Source organism: Hyaena hyaena, unplaced genomic scaffold (genome assembly GCF_003009895.1).
Source record: "Hyaena hyaena isolate Hyena2069 unplaced genomic scaffold, ASM300989v1 scaffold_208, whole genome shotgun sequence".
NCBI classification, from domain to species: Eukaryota; Metazoa; Chordata; class Mammalia; order Carnivora; family Hyaenidae; genus Hyaena; species Hyaena hyaena.
In genome coordinates, this window is record NW_024080839.1 from 1,819,094 (window position 1) to 1,833,761 (window position 14,668).

Here is a 14,668-nt window from a genome sequence, read left to right on the forward strand (position 1 = left end):
CAGGTTCAGGGAGAGAACTTGACCTGTGCCGTACAAGCTGGCTGCAGAGCCATTTTACAGAGAGAGCCCAGCTTTTTGACACCCAGAGGGAGACTCTCCAGGAAAGATCAGGAATCTTTCCTCTAGCCCACACCACCTTCCTTGAGCTTGTAGCCCAAGTAAGGCAGTTGCTAAAACGGAGCTGGGTCTTGGAGGAAAATCCTGCCTTAAACAAATGACTCAACTTCTCTGAAATTCTGTTTCTCTATCTGGAAAATAGAATCTTCAATAGCACAGAACAGTTGTAAAGACTTTAGCAGCTCTAACATAATGCCTTTGCACATGGTAGGTGCTCAGTCAATGCTATTTTCCCCTTTTCGGGTGGACTCGGCGTAAACAATAGACTTCTTCAGGGGGGTTAGTCCCCCAAATTCATTTCTGGAATTTGAATTAGCTTTCTAGCATGTCTCCCCAGCACAGGCTCTGTATTCAGCCACGGAGCCTGGGAAGGTGGCTGCTTCAGCCTCTTGAATCTACCCTGTGTTCCTGGGACCCTGGAAAGCTGCTCAGAGGCCCCCAGGGACCGTGGGTAGAAGCAGCCCTGGACAGACCAAATTCAAGGACATCACTGCCTCAGGTCCAGGAAAGGACATAGCCTTTGACTGGGTGCCTCAGGGTCCCAGCATTGCTGTCTGACAGCACTGGGAGGGACCGCCAGAAGGCATGTATGCCAACCCCGTTCTCCCTCCTGTTCTATTTTACAGCTGGGGAAACTGAGGCCCAGATTTATTAAAAAATGGGACTTGGTCCAGGGTATGTTGTTACTGCCAAGACCTACCTACCTGTTACCCAGCCCTGGGTTAAGGAAAACAACTAGTATTATTGAGAACCTACTCTGTGCCAGGCTCGGTGTCTGTACCCAAGAGGCATGCTATCATCATCATCGTCGTCCCTGCTTCACAAACGGGGAAATGGAAGCTGAGTAACTGGTACAAGGGCATAGGACTTGAACTCAGGACTGGAACTGAAGATAGGCTTTTCCCATCATGCCAACTAGTCCCTGGGCTGGCCCAAAGGCACGCTCAGGAGTTCTCAGACCAGAAACCAAAGGGCACCCTCTCTCCCAACACATACCCATGCTGCTGAGGCTCTGTTCATGGAGAAGTCCCTGGGAGCCGCCCCCGTCCCACCAGGTAGCCCCTCCCTCACCTGTTGGATGCCTTCTTATTGGGCCCCTCCAGGTCATGCTTGCGGCCCAGGTAGCCCTCCATCTGCACGCTGTGCCCGTGGTCCCGCTGGGCTGGCAGCGTTGTAGGCTCGTCACCCTCGCTCAGAGGCGTGTCCAGGACCTTATAGAGAGGCTCGGTGGTGGGCCTCTCATCCCCACTGGATTTCTCCTCCTGCGGCCCTGGAGGGGGTGGCGGCTGCAGGTCCGGAGGCCACTGCCTCTCTTCTTCCCCCTGCTCAGGGTCATATGGGAGGAGCACACCTTGCTAGGGGTTCAGACCCCGGGGTGGCTACTTCGTAGGACTGGGGAGTCTGAGCCCCCCTCCTGACCTTGGTTCCTTTCTGCTGTGTGTCTCCTGGTTTTGCCTTGACTTGCTGGGCCACCTGGTCTGCTTCCCTAGACCCCGCCCATGCCTCTGGTTCCATTCCTGCTTCCTCACCTTCTAACATAGCGACAGGAAGTTCTTAGAGTGAGCTGTGGGGCCTGGGTGATGATTTCAATGCTGGGGGTTTCCAATGCTGCTGGCAAAGCCCTGGATCACTGCCCAGTTCCGGGCCCCCCACCCCTGCTTCAGCAGGTGCTCTAACTCCAACTGAGTTCTGCATGGCCTCCAGCAAGATTTCATAAAGTTTCTACTGCTAACACAGGTGTGAAAAATGTGTACTAGAGCGTTGAATGGGAACTCTGCTGGTACCTGCTGTGTCTCCGGCCCCAGAGCTAAGGGGACCAGGCCCTAAGTCCCCTACCAGATTACAAAGGGAGAACCTAGATCCTCCCTGGTCAAGGTGCAGGCCTAACTGGTCTTGCTCCCAGCACTGGACAGGGATTTGTTGGGAGTAGGGAAGTGCTTCCTAACCCTGGTTGCCTTCTACAGTCCCCTCGGGAGCTTTAACAAAATATACCCTGGAGCGCTGTCAACACTGGTATTTCTGAATAAGCTTTTCACGCTCTCTAACTAGCAGCTGAAGTGGAGAATCTCACCACCACTTAAGGAGTCATTGCCCCAGGGAAAAGCTGGGGCTTTTACCTCTCTGCACTTCCCTTTTGGAGGGTGGGTGCTCCTGCCCAGCCAAGTGAGGGGCGTCTGTGCCCAGGAGAAGGGGAGCAGACCTGTACCCCAGCTGGGTACCTCCCGCGCAGAGGCACTGGTGATCTGCCTCTGTGCCCTACTGAAGCAGAGGGGAGGATGGGTGAGGGTAGCAGGGGGTAGCCAGCCTCTTCCTGCCAGGTGGGGCACAGATGAGCATGTGCCAAATGGGCATCAACGAGGGCAGCCTCGCTTGAGCCATCTGGCCAGGACCTGTCCCAAAGGCCTGACTCTTGGAGACCTTATAGCACCAGGTGGGAAGGGTCCGATAGGTCCTTGAGCGGGTCATGTCTGGATGCCTGAAGGACTAAGGACATCAGCCCAGGTGGATCAGAGCCTCCCCACGTGGTAGAGACTGCTCCCTTTTCTACTCCCTACTTCTTGCCCAACAACTGAAGGTGGGAGCCTGGAGCCAGAGAAGAGCAGAGACCCTGTGCTCCCCACTGTGGGTCCTTTAGGCCATGGGTCAAACCTGAAATAGAGAAATGGAGGATGAGAGAATGTGGACACTACACTGGATATCAGATTGAAGCTTTAAACGGAAACAGACTGGGTAGACTTTTCAGCAGCTGGTAGTGACCAAGGGCTGCCTGAGATGGTACAAAGGAATGGAAGGAAAGGCTCAATGGAGAGATCTGAGGCAGTGATTGGAAGAAAGGTAAAGCTGGTCATGTTTGTATCCCATCAAATTAGGATGGTCCAATAAACAGTTTTAAGTTGGTGTTCCAGTAAGAGCAGAAACGATAACATGACTGAAAAGTTTGAAAACCGCTAACCTAGTCTAATGCCTTTAATCTACAAGAAAATCTATGCTCAGAGAGGTTAAGTGACTTACCCAAGATCACACAGCTGACAGGTATCAAAAGAGCATGCATTCCAGAAGTAGATAGCCTGAGTTTTTATCACATTGTTAGGTCTTTCATCTTTTCCTGCCTTCGAGCCTCTTCAGAGCTGTGGCTGGTTCATACTCCTTTTTACACACCTGCAGCACTTGTATCTTCAAGTGTCTGCAGTGAGCTAGCACTGGCCACAAGGATCTGGAGGCCTCAAAGCACTGCCTGGGTCATCCTCTAGCAGGGGAGGAAGAGTGAGATTGGTAGGGATGAGCCTAGGAACCTGGGTTTGGGCTTTTTCTTTGGATTCAATCAGGCCAACCTTCTGACTTGGGTATAAAGGTTGGGGAGGTGGATTATTAACGCAGAAAGTGAAGCCTCTTTTTATCCCCTCCCTCTCCATCTGGCTGCACTGCTCCCCTTCATCCTCGGCCAGAGTGTTCCCTGCACCTGCCATGGGGTGTCAGAGAAGACCCTTAGCCATGCTTGCCTCTCTCACTCAGCCTCTACCCTCCTGGGACTGGTTTTGCTAGGTACTGTCCACATATTCTTCCTATACTTCCATTCGGCTTCATTTCTGGAACTGTCCTTTGAAAATACAGATTTTTTCTAGGACTGCATCCCACCTTAATCTCAACCTTTCTTCTGCTTCCTCCTAACGAGCGCTTGACCCACATCCCCTAGCAGGGGCCCTGGCCTGTGTGATCAAAAGTTAAATGGCCAGGTCATGGGTTTTAGAGAATGGGGTTTTCCAATGTATGCAAACATTTTCTTATGTGCTCTTGACTGATCACGTGGAGATAATTTAAAAACCACTCTGTCCCCTCCGCTCTGAAGGCCAAGGCCAAGGAGGAGGTGAGGGTGAGGTGTAAAAGTGTTCAGAGGCTGTTACCTGCCTCCCAGGCCCAGAGCTGGCAGAGCTGCTCTTCTGGGCTAAGGAGGGAGCCACAGATGAGAAAGATGGGGTATGGTTTGGCCACCTTTCCCAGGCTATCTGCTTTGTGCTGTCTTCTAAAAGAAAGCTGGGGAAGGGAGGGGAGCAGGTGACCGTCATCCTGCTGCCCCCCAAAACTGTGCCATACTCTCATGGAGATTCTGCCTTGCCCTACAGGGAGGGTCTGTAGACAACAGAGCCTCAGGAGGGGATGCTCGGTGAGGAGCTGGGGCCCAGAGCTGGCTACTTGTGTGGCTGTAGAGACAGGCAGGTTCTCCGAATGGCCCTGGAGAAGAGAGATGGTCTAAGATTCACTCTGTCCTCTGTGCTGTAAGGTGGAAGACATGTTGCTTTAGTCCCTAGGTCAGGAGGAGGATGCACAGGTTATACCTACAGTGCTGAGCGTGCCTAGCTTGGAGATACCACCCACAGGACCTGGGGACACTCTGAAAGGGGGACTGGAAGGAATTCTAGACGTCAGGCTGGAGCAGCTGGGGAATCTAGACTTTAAATGGGGGTGGCAGCCTGCTGGAGAATGGGCCAGGGTGGGGGCTGGAATAAGGGGGGGCTGCTGCCTGTAGCATGGAGGTTTGGGGAACAGGTGGGTGAAGTGGAGGCATCTGAGAGGGGGGCCTGTGAGCTGACTGCTGGGATCATGATGTCAGGGGGATGGGAGAGGCAGCACTGGCTGCTCCTAGGGGACCTCTGGGGAGGAAAAGACACAGGCAGGAGAGGCTTTTAGGATCTCACAGTATTGCAGTCAAGCTGGGAGAGGCCTCGGTTCCTGATGGGCAGGGAATGGCCATCTTTTCAGGGCCTTTTAAGCTTGACTTTTTAGGGTGTTGCCTTGCTAGGAAGCTGGCTTGGGCAGGGGAAGTAGGCAGAGCCTTGAGGGTATTCTCCACAAAGGAGGTTCAAGAAGGGGAGAAGAAAGGGGACAAGATTGGTGCATTTCTGCTCTGGACTAAAGGAGATGGTGTGCTTCCGGGCCCTGCCGGCCAGGGGTGTACAAGACAGATGACTAACTCTCCAGTTAAACTGGGAGAAAAATAACCTGGCCTGTGACCACAAGGTGTTTTGGAGGTTCTAGAAGATGCTCAGTGAGCCTAGATGTATTAACAAGCAAGCAAACACAAGTGAGGGGGCTTGTCCCTAAAGGAGATGCTGATTAAGCAAGAACCAGGGTGTGAGGGTGCACCCCAGGAAGAGGCCATTCCACCTTGTGATGCGATGGTCTTGCCTGCTGAAATAGCAGGGACAACCCAGAGTGTGTACGTAGGGGGATCTAGGGAGAGACGCTCCAGGAAGGCTGGTTTGGGAGGGCTCTGGCAATGGGTGTTAGAATTCACACGGAGGATGCTTCGTTTAAGAGATGAAGGGCTGCAGTGAGGGATAACAAGAAATGAAGACAAATAACCTACTAGGTGCCAGATGTTCTATCTACATTCTCTCTTCTGATCCTCCCACTCTGTGAGGCAGGTACCATCACTATCCCTATTTTACAGATTCAGAAAAGTGGGGAGGAGTAACTTGTTCAGCCACACATCTAGTGAGTGAGAAGTTGACGCAGAGTTGTCTGCTCCCTTCTACGACGGAATCCTGCAGCAGAAGGGGCAGGTACTGCTGCTCCAGAAGAGAGCACCTACCCATGTGGCTCCCGGTCTAAATATGTAAGATGAGTCAGAGAACACCTGAAGGGGCCAGAAGAGGAGCTTGGGGCCGGACAAGAGCTACTGCTGGATGCCTTAGGCAACCAAGTCATGCCTCAACTGGCATGGGGGAAGGTGGCCACGCCTGCAAGCCGAGAATTGCATCCCCCCCCCCGCCCCCAGTGTCTGGATGCTGTCCCTGGGTAAGGAGTGGGAAGGACTGTGGGCAGGCAGGGTGGGAAGAGTGTTCAGAAGACAGCTGTTTACAAGAGAAGAAAAAGATAGTTTGTTGAGTTGAGAGCAGCCAAAGAAATGACCAACTCGGGGTGAGCAGAGACAAATGCCTCCAGGGAGAAGGCAGGAGCAGCTGGGGCAGGGCAGGGCAGTGAGGGTTCTCATGAGAGTTGGGATGAGCCATCAGTCCCTCCGAGATGACAACTGGGAAACCAAGAAAGATGACAGAAGGAACCACCAGGTGAAGTGAGGGGGAGGGAGAATGGAGTGTGTAGGGCCCCCTCAGATGGGAAGGGGAGGACCTGGTCCACCGCCCTCGTGGATGGGAGGCTTCCTTGGGAGCCGTCTTCACCATTCCCACCGCCGGCTCTTCTGGGCCCTGCCCTGGAGAAAAGACTAACGAGTTAGAAGATGCCCACTCCCCCATCCAGATCTTCCGCCCAACGGTCAAGCTGGCAGCATCAAACCCCTTTTCTGAGATGCCTCCAATGTTAAGGGAGTTCCGTCCTGAGTCCATCAGTATCTGGGATGCTCTGAAACATAGCTTGGAAGAAAGAATGCACAGGCAGCCTTCGGAGCAGCCAGGCCAGGAAGATCACATGTGGCCGCAGCATGGAAAGCTGGGCACACCCAGTGGTGGACACAGGTCCATAAAGAGCCTGGACTATCAGGGTGGGGTGCCAGACTGTAGGCAGGTTCCCCCGCCCAACACCTGCTGTTTCAGGCATCCTGGGGAGACACGGCCACACCCAGGTTTAGGGGGAAATCTGAGACCTTTCCAGGTCCCTTCTGCTCATTAGAAACAAATAGGATTCACAGAGGCTGAAAAATGCCTGGAGCAGCAGTTCCTTTGGGCCTCACAAGGCAGGGAGAAAGGACTGGGAAAGCTTGGCTCAGGCAAGAAGAAACACAGCTGCTGCCGCCACACACAAACACCCCTCCCCTCCCCTTCCATCCTAGGACATGGAACCAGGCCTCTGGTTGCTGATTAAAGCTTCAGGCTGTCTGCCAGGGAGGCTGTTCTGAGGAGAGCTGGGGATGGGGAGGTGGCGGGTGGGTGACAGCAGCTGGAGCCAGCCGGGCACCTTCTGAAAGGTATGCCCTCTCAGCCCCTGGGGCTTGTCCCTCACATTTCCTAGCACTGGTTACTGCCCTCAAGCTATAGCAACTTCTGAGACTCTGGAATGGAAAGGCAAGGGACCTAGACTTCCCACTTTATCCCTAATGAGATGCTCGTCCTCTCCTGGGCAGCCAGCTGCAGGCAGTCTTGGAAGGTCACGGTAAGAGTGACGTCTGTGAGCTGCACTTGGGTAAGAGTTTTCCCTGACAACCTGATGAAGGGACCTGATAATGACCAGCACAGGGCAGTTGCTTTCCAGAGTACCCTCAAGTCCCAGAAGCTGACGGGGCATGACCACATGGCGAACACTGAAGACTGCCTCTTGTTGTCACAGCCCCTCGGAGCACCAGTCCCTTTCAGGGATGTCATTCACATTGTCCCAGCTGCCCCATGGGGAGAGTTCCTCAAGCAAGGCCCCAATCCCCACCCCAGAGCCAGGAAATGACCAGCATGCACAGAAGACATGCCAGCACTGCTGGCTGGGACCTTTAAGCCTGGAGGGACCTGGATCCTCTGCACCACCATCTTCCCCGTGAAATCAACCACAATGTTTCAACAATCACCATCTCACCACAGAGGTCAAACTGGGGATTGTGAGGCATCCAGGGCCTGGAAGAGGAGGATGCTTAGCAAGAAACCCAGGCCCTTACCACAGCCACCCCAGGATGAAGGGACACACACAGGCAGGGGGTACTAGGCTGACAGTGCCCCAGGCACCGAGAAGAAGGGGATCACTCAGCCTGCTGCCAGGCCCCCATCCAGTGCCCCGGGGCCATCTTCAGGGCACAGACTTTTGCATGAGCCGAGGCCCAACCCTGTTTCTCTTCCCCAAGCAAGGACAAAGGCAAATACCCCAGCCCTCTGCCTCTTCTTTCCCATCTCCAGCCTCATACAAGTCAGCACCTGACAAGCTAACAGGCTCCTTAGAACTAAGGATGGGACCAGAGGAAAGTGGGGAAAACCACCTCTTCCAGCCCCTCCCTTTATTTAGGTACATTGTTGATATACAGCAATGTTCTGCGCTTTCTGTAATCCTAAAGAGAGGGCTTTATAAGGGTGAGGAGACCCAGGACGATTAGGTGGTTTGTATAAAATCATACAGGAAAGTTTCAGCAGAATTATGGACTTGAACCCAATGTCCTAACTTCCACCTCAAAAGTGTTTGCTTTTGTGATACCTTCTTTTTTTCTGCTTGGTCTCATGCATACATTTACATACTTACCTGTATGAAAGGATCAGTTTTTTACCAGAACGTGTTCTGATGTGGAAAAGTGGTGAGGGAGGCAATCAATTGTACAATGATGTGCTTGAGGAAAAGACGGGCGTGGAATGCACTCCAGTCCCTATGTGTGTCCGTGTGTGCATGTACACACCCGGAAAGGGGGTGACCGAGCTGGGGCCTGCAGGGTGGTCACCCCGTGGTGTGTAGCAGGTGTCTGGTCTGCTCCCATCTGTTGCCCCAAGCAGGAAGCCAGCATGCACTAGTGATGGGTTTCACATAAAGCAACACCACATGGATCTATTCTGTGGGGCACCCACACCAGACCACACACATGGGACAGCGTGAGAGCCACCATAACCCAGGCCACACCGGGGAGAAGGCTCAGCACACTGCCAGCCCTTCCTGGGAGAGGCCTGTGGTTTCTGAAAAGGTATCCCAGCCTGCGTGGAACCCATTTTCCTCTCTTCTCATATCAAAGACCAACTGGGTATCACACCCTCCCTTGGAGCTTTGTAGATCCTCATAAAACTCAACAAAGGGCTCAGAAAGGAGCAGCAGGAAATTTGTTTCCATGAGGCCTCAGGCCTGGTAGTCACTTGATTTTGCCATCTGGCTTCTTCCTGTACCAAACAGAGGCATTCTCCCATTTGGCGGAGTGGCTGGCTCTCTGGGAAGGGTCTCAGATGTAGGTTCATTTTCTCCTTCTAGAGATACTCAGGTCCAGGCAGGTTTTATTCCCCCAAACCCAGTACATTCAGGTGTTGGATGGAGGCAGCTCTGACACACACATAATTACATTTGCACGGATGTACATGACACAGACAATGGAAGTGCTCGGGTGGTCACAAAGGAGCCCACAGACCCGGGACACCACTGCACGTAGACACACAGGGAAGCACAGCCGAAGCACAGGCGGTGCCGGACAGTCCCAGCCCCAGTGTCCACAGTTCGTGCGGCCCCCGAGTTCTCTCTCCTTCCAGCAGGGGCTGTCTCTGGGCAAAAGGGGCTGGGACGAAGTCCACCAGAGATCGCACATGCGATGATGGGAGCTTCAGAGGGTACTTTTGGGAAGGACCCTCCACCGGGAGCCTAGGAGTGCCCTCTGCTGGACACGAAGGGCCGGTGCAGCTCAGAAAGGGAGGACTCTGGCCAGGCTGGAGGCGACACAGGGAGCTCCAAGAGTGGAAAAGTGTGAGTCTGTGTGTGTCTGTGTGTCTCAGGGGTGTGAGAGGGCTCAAAGACAGACCTGACATGGGTTCTGCACAGGAAATACTCACACTATGTGCATTTTCTGGGGTGGTTGGTGTATCAGAAATTTCTACCTAGAAGGCCAATTTCCCTAAAGGTTCAGGCAAGTTCAACCGGGCGACTAGACAGGTGGGGTACATGCACTGGTGAGCCATGCAAGGCGCATGCTGAAGTCCTGTGTTCATCTTGGCTACTCCTGGGGCACTTCTCCAGAACCCAGATTACAGCCTTACCTGGCTCCCTGTTCAGGCACCCTGGGTCTTTTCAGCTGATGGACCCATTCCTTCCTGAAGCCATGTGCCTCAAGTCTCCAGCAGCTGGTTTGTCTTGGACCCTCCCAACACTTCCATCAGCCAGTAGCTCTGATGCACCCTACTTTTCTACAAGCTGGGGGGACTGGCCCTGTGACCCAGAAGCCCTGGGGCTCTCCTTCACTCCTGCGGGGCTCCCTGAAGTCTGTTCCTGCTTCAGAGCCAGCTCCTTATCCAAACTCACCGACCCACAGGCATCAGGCCTGGCAGGAGCAAAGGGGAGGCGGCTCTGTGTAGGAGGGAGGGGTCTGCTAGAGGGTGGCTGTCCCTGCTTCAGTGCCCTAAATGCCTGTGGCTGGGGCAGGCAAGGTCAGATGGTCTGTTTGTGCATGTGTGAGAGTGTGTGTGTGTGTGTGTGTGCACATGCATGTGTGAGTGTGTGTGTAGGGCGTACCGTGTGAAGGATGAAGTGAGAGGGAAAATGGGGAAAAGAATGATGTGTAAAAATAAATCTTCCCTGGATAAACTGTTTCTCCTCATGTAGATGGTGATGTATTTGTAAAATAAAATTTATTAGACTAGATAAAACCAAACTAATAGAGTCATGTCAGTGGGCTGGCGTGTCAGTTTCTTCCATGTTGAAGGAAGGAGGGGAATTATTCTAGAGATCAAGGAAACCTAAGCTAGAAAGGAAGACTGATCTGAAGGAGGAGTCTGGAAGGCGGGATGGTGCGTGCCTGTCCTGTCCTCCTGTCCTTTCACCCTGGCTGAGCCTAGTAGGGGTGAGCAGGTTCTGGCAGCAATGACTCCCAGGAACCAGACAAATAGGACAGGAAACTGACCGGGGATGTTCTCTCGGTGGCTGCGCGATGCGGACCTCGGGGAGCCTCCCCTGCTGTCTCGCCTTCTTCCTCTTGAGGCCTATAGAGGACACAGCCCCTCTTTAGAAACCACCTCCCCGAGGCCGATGCCTACCCCAGGGCCTGGCTTCCCACTCTTTTCCCAGGCATATGCATCAACTATCTCCTGGTTCAGGCTTCCTGGCAGTGGGCACTTAGCAAGAAGCTGCTTAATCTGGAAAGTTCTGGCAGATACTTCGGACATAGGGTCGTGCACAGAATGGCCTCTCGGGCGCGTGTGCAGGGGGTTCCCAGAGCAGGAGAGGTGATTCGTCAGCCTACCCATTTCTGCCCACACCCAGACTCAGGGAAAGCAAAAGCTCCTCTCCACCTTTAAGCTACAGACACTCTGGATTCCTGTGGCCAGGGACCCAGGTGTGAGAGGTCACACGTGCACTGCTAAAGCATCAAGGGGCTGGTTTCTGAGTAGAAGTACCCTCCCCTCCCACTTCGCACCCATCCTCCCCTGCAGAGTGCTCCTGCAGGGTCTACCGCCTGGCCCTCCCCATACTTACCCAGGCTCCTCCTCAGGTCTCTCTGGGGTCTGGCGTTCTTTCAGCTCAAGCTAGGGGAAGAAAGGCCCAGGGTGTCAGAGCAGCCACAGAGAAGAGCCTGCCGCTAGACTAGCTTTCTCTATGGATGGCTCCCAACATGCCTGGGGTTTGTTCCTTTTGAAATTATCCCTTTTGTCTTTCACATTCAAAAGTACTTTCTACCTCTCCCATTTCCTTCCACTCTCCCCCTTGCCAAGCCTCTTACACTGTCTGCGGGTGCCTAATAACAACAGGCTCAGAGCTGCCGAGAGCCTCCCCGTGCCCACTCCCAGCTCACCGTAGTGGGCTTCTCCAGGGCTGCAAAGCGCTCCGCCCAGCTGGCTGTGGATTTCTCAAAAGCTTCGTGCCTCTTGATAAGCTTCTCCACACTGTCCACCGTGTGTCCAAAGTCCCGGCTGGCCAGGTATGGCTCCTGGGCGATCAACCACGCTTCGGCCACAGAGGCGTCCCTCGAGAACTGGCACACTTCCAATACTGCCACGGGGAAGAAGCCACAGACACCCCCACAGGGCCCAGGGGCCTGTTAGCACTCAATGAGGGCCACTCAGCATATAAGGAGCTGGTGGTCAGGCAGAAGGCTTGCATGGGTGCCCGGGAACAACGTGGACACCCTGCTCAGTGGTGACCGGCTGCCAGAGACCGCTCCATCCCCACACCAAGCCACACCACACCCCTTCCTCGTTTCTATTCAGAGATGTATTTGAAAAACACGTTAATTAGAACTCTACAGTTTGAAAACAAAATGTAATTTAGGGTCTCCTTCTGAGGAGCAGCCTTTTGCCCTCAACACCCTCTCTTCCCAGCCTGCGGCTGTCTCACAGAATCGTGCACAAGCAGCCAGGGGACCCGTCATTCCGGCTTGCGCATGGCTCCTCCCTGAGTGGCAGGGTTTTTCACTTCTCCTTAGTCTCCAGCTGTGGAGGCCAGAGCTCTGTGCCTGACACACCTCAGATCACACATGTGGGGAGCTCTAGAGCCTTACCCTGTGTCCCCTCCCTGGACTACTGCTCTATGGGGATACCAGCCTGGCACAAGGCGGCAGCGTCCTCCCAGCTCAGGTTCTGCCGGGACCTGGGCGGGGGGTGGGGGGGTGGGGGGGGTGAGGTATGTGCTGAGGGCGAAGCAGGGAGAGGGCATGCTGGTGGGCCAGAGGTGGGCTTCTAGCAGCCTGTCCACACAGGTCTTCTCTGTGGACCCCAGAACCTTGCTGATGAGTGGTGCTGGGGTGGGGAGGTCATCTCTAGGCGGTGCGAGTCACTCCTGCGTGCCCCCACCTCAGCAGGCGTCTGGCCCTCTCCCCAGGTTCTGGGGCCCAGGTGTACTCACACATGCGCAGCCGCTCCCAGCGGGCCTCCCACCTCTCGTTCATCTCCTTCCTCCTGTAGAGCACCCGCTTCAGTTTCTCGCTGATCTGGGGGAAGGAAGGGGGAATCACTCAGGCTTTGGGAAACCTCTCCCCTGTCTTGGGTGGTATGCACATGGATCATGCAAAGCATGCTGGATTTGGTCACATGGGTCTGGCTTCAAGTCTGGCCCTGCCACTTGCCAGCTGTGCAACCTTGGGCGAGTTACTTAAGCTCTCTGAGGCACGTGTGCCTCTCCTAGGAAATGGGTGCTGCCAATCCCACGTGTGTCCATGTTGTGGCTGGTTAGGCGGGCTAGGAGACTGCTGTCCCCTACTAAGCTGCCAGCCTTGGATGGGTTTGGTGAGGCTCTAATCCCTGGGCTTGCACACAGCTCTCATGCTCCATGATGAAAGGAGTCTCCTCAAAGAAGCCATGGCCCCCAGCTCCTTCCCCAGGAAGCGGTCTGGCCCAGCAAGAGTGAGGGCAAGGACACGGAGGGGCTCGTCTTCACCGCACTGTCCTTCTCACCTCCTCCGAGGCCTGGTGTTGCCTCTGCAGCAGGGACTCGCCCAGTTCCAGGCAGGCGCTAAAGTTCTTGCTCCGGGTTTCGATCTCTGCCTTGATGCCCTGGTGATACTTCATGAGCAGTTCCACAGAGGAGACATCCCTGGGGGGAGGGGGGCAGTAGAGGGGGAAGGGTCAGGAACCGAGGAGGGAGTTTGGGGGTTAGAAGGAAACTCTGGGTGACTCTGGCCTGTCCCATGCCAAGTATTGACTGCAGAGGGCCGCCCCCTGCCTGCCTGGGAGTCTGAGCACACTTCTCTCTCTGGGCAGCTCAGCCCCAGTGGGAACACTGATGTCCTGGTGTCTGCCGTTGGTCAGTTGACAAGGGATAGGCCAGGGGTCTGTGAACCCCAAAAGAAGCCTGGGAATATTATTTGACAACAAAAAGGAATAAAGTACGGAGACATCCTACAACACGGATGAACCTTAGAAAGATTGTGCCAGGTGAAAGAAGCCAATCACAAAAGACCACACAACGCAGGATTCCATTTCTATGAGCAGTCTAGAATAGGCAAATCTAGAGAGACAGAAAGCAGATTTGTGGTTGCCAGGGGCTGGGGGAGGAGGAATCATGGGATGATGACTGCCAAGGGGTACAAGTTCTCTTTTAGGGGTGATGAAAATCTTCTAAACTTGGATTGTGGTGATGGCTGCAAAAAAAAAAAAAAAAACCCTGACTGGGGTGCTTTAAATGGTCAAACTATATGGTATGTGAGTTACTTCAGGATAATGATGTTAAATATAAAGGCTTGGCTGTCGGGATGGGCACCCTAGGACAGAGGGACAGAGGTGGGCCAGCGACCATCACCTCTCATGGACAATGAGCTTTTTCTGGAGCTTCCCGGCCCAGTGCTGGGGGAAGAGGGCACAGTCTCAGACGTGCCCAGCTTTGGGTGTGTGAAATGCTTATTTTCATGCACAGCTGCGGTCCTCACCGCGGTCAGATGTGGATGGCAGAGGTCTTTCTCGCCATTCCTGTCACTCTAAAGTGGCTGGTCCCCCCACTAGAAGCTGAGCCTCTCGGTTTCTGCCTGGGCCCACCCTCAGGTGCCCTCACAGTCCAGGGCTGCTCGCCAAGCAGGAGGAGTGCCCCGAAGGGCAGTGCGCTGCTCCACCAGCCTCCAGGACCGAGTGGCAGAGGAGAGGGGCTGCCTTGAGGACGTCCTCCTCACCTGGGCCTCTCCTGGGTCTCGATCTGCCTGGTGATGCCCTCCATCCAGGAGAGGAGGTCCCGGACCATGCTGAAGAAGCGGAACTTGTCTGCTGTGTCTACCAGCTGGGTACGGCGTCCCGCACAGGCGTCGAGAAGCGCTTGCCACGCAGCAGACACCTCCTGCTCCTTGTTCTGGATGGCATCTGCTTTTTCCCCCGCGTATGCTGTCTGTAGGCGGGTGGCCACGTCCTGGAACTGCTGTACCTGCAGTCGGGCAAGACTGGACATTGTTCCCCAGAAGGACATGTCTTGGGCCTCTGATGGGCAAGGGGTCTGTCTCCTCCTGGTCTCCCTCCCTAGGGCTCTG

General features: G+C 54.5%; 1 protein-coding gene across 1 annotated transcript in view; it reads right to left on the bottom strand.

Annotated features, from left to right (window-relative positions):
• The window catches only part of SPTB (spectrin beta, erythrocytic), a 72,846-nt gene that overhangs the window by 4,697 nt on the left and 53,481 nt on the right, over positions 1-14,668 (bottom strand). The window contains exons 26-32 of the mRNA XM_039242145.1: positions 14,321-14,565; positions 13,113-13,251; positions 12,565-12,649; positions 11,516-11,712; positions 11,200-11,249; positions 10,628-10,706; positions 1,189-1,439 (exon numbers count right to left, since the gene is read on the bottom strand). Coding sequence (XP_039098076.1) covers positions 1,189-1,439; positions 10,628-10,706; positions 11,200-11,249; positions 11,516-11,712; positions 12,565-12,649; positions 13,113-13,251; positions 14,321-14,565 — 1,046 coding nt within the window. The remainder of the gene's footprint in view (positions 1-1,188; positions 1,440-10,627; positions 10,707-11,199; positions 11,250-11,515; positions 11,713-12,564; positions 12,650-13,112; positions 13,252-14,320; positions 14,566-14,668) is intronic.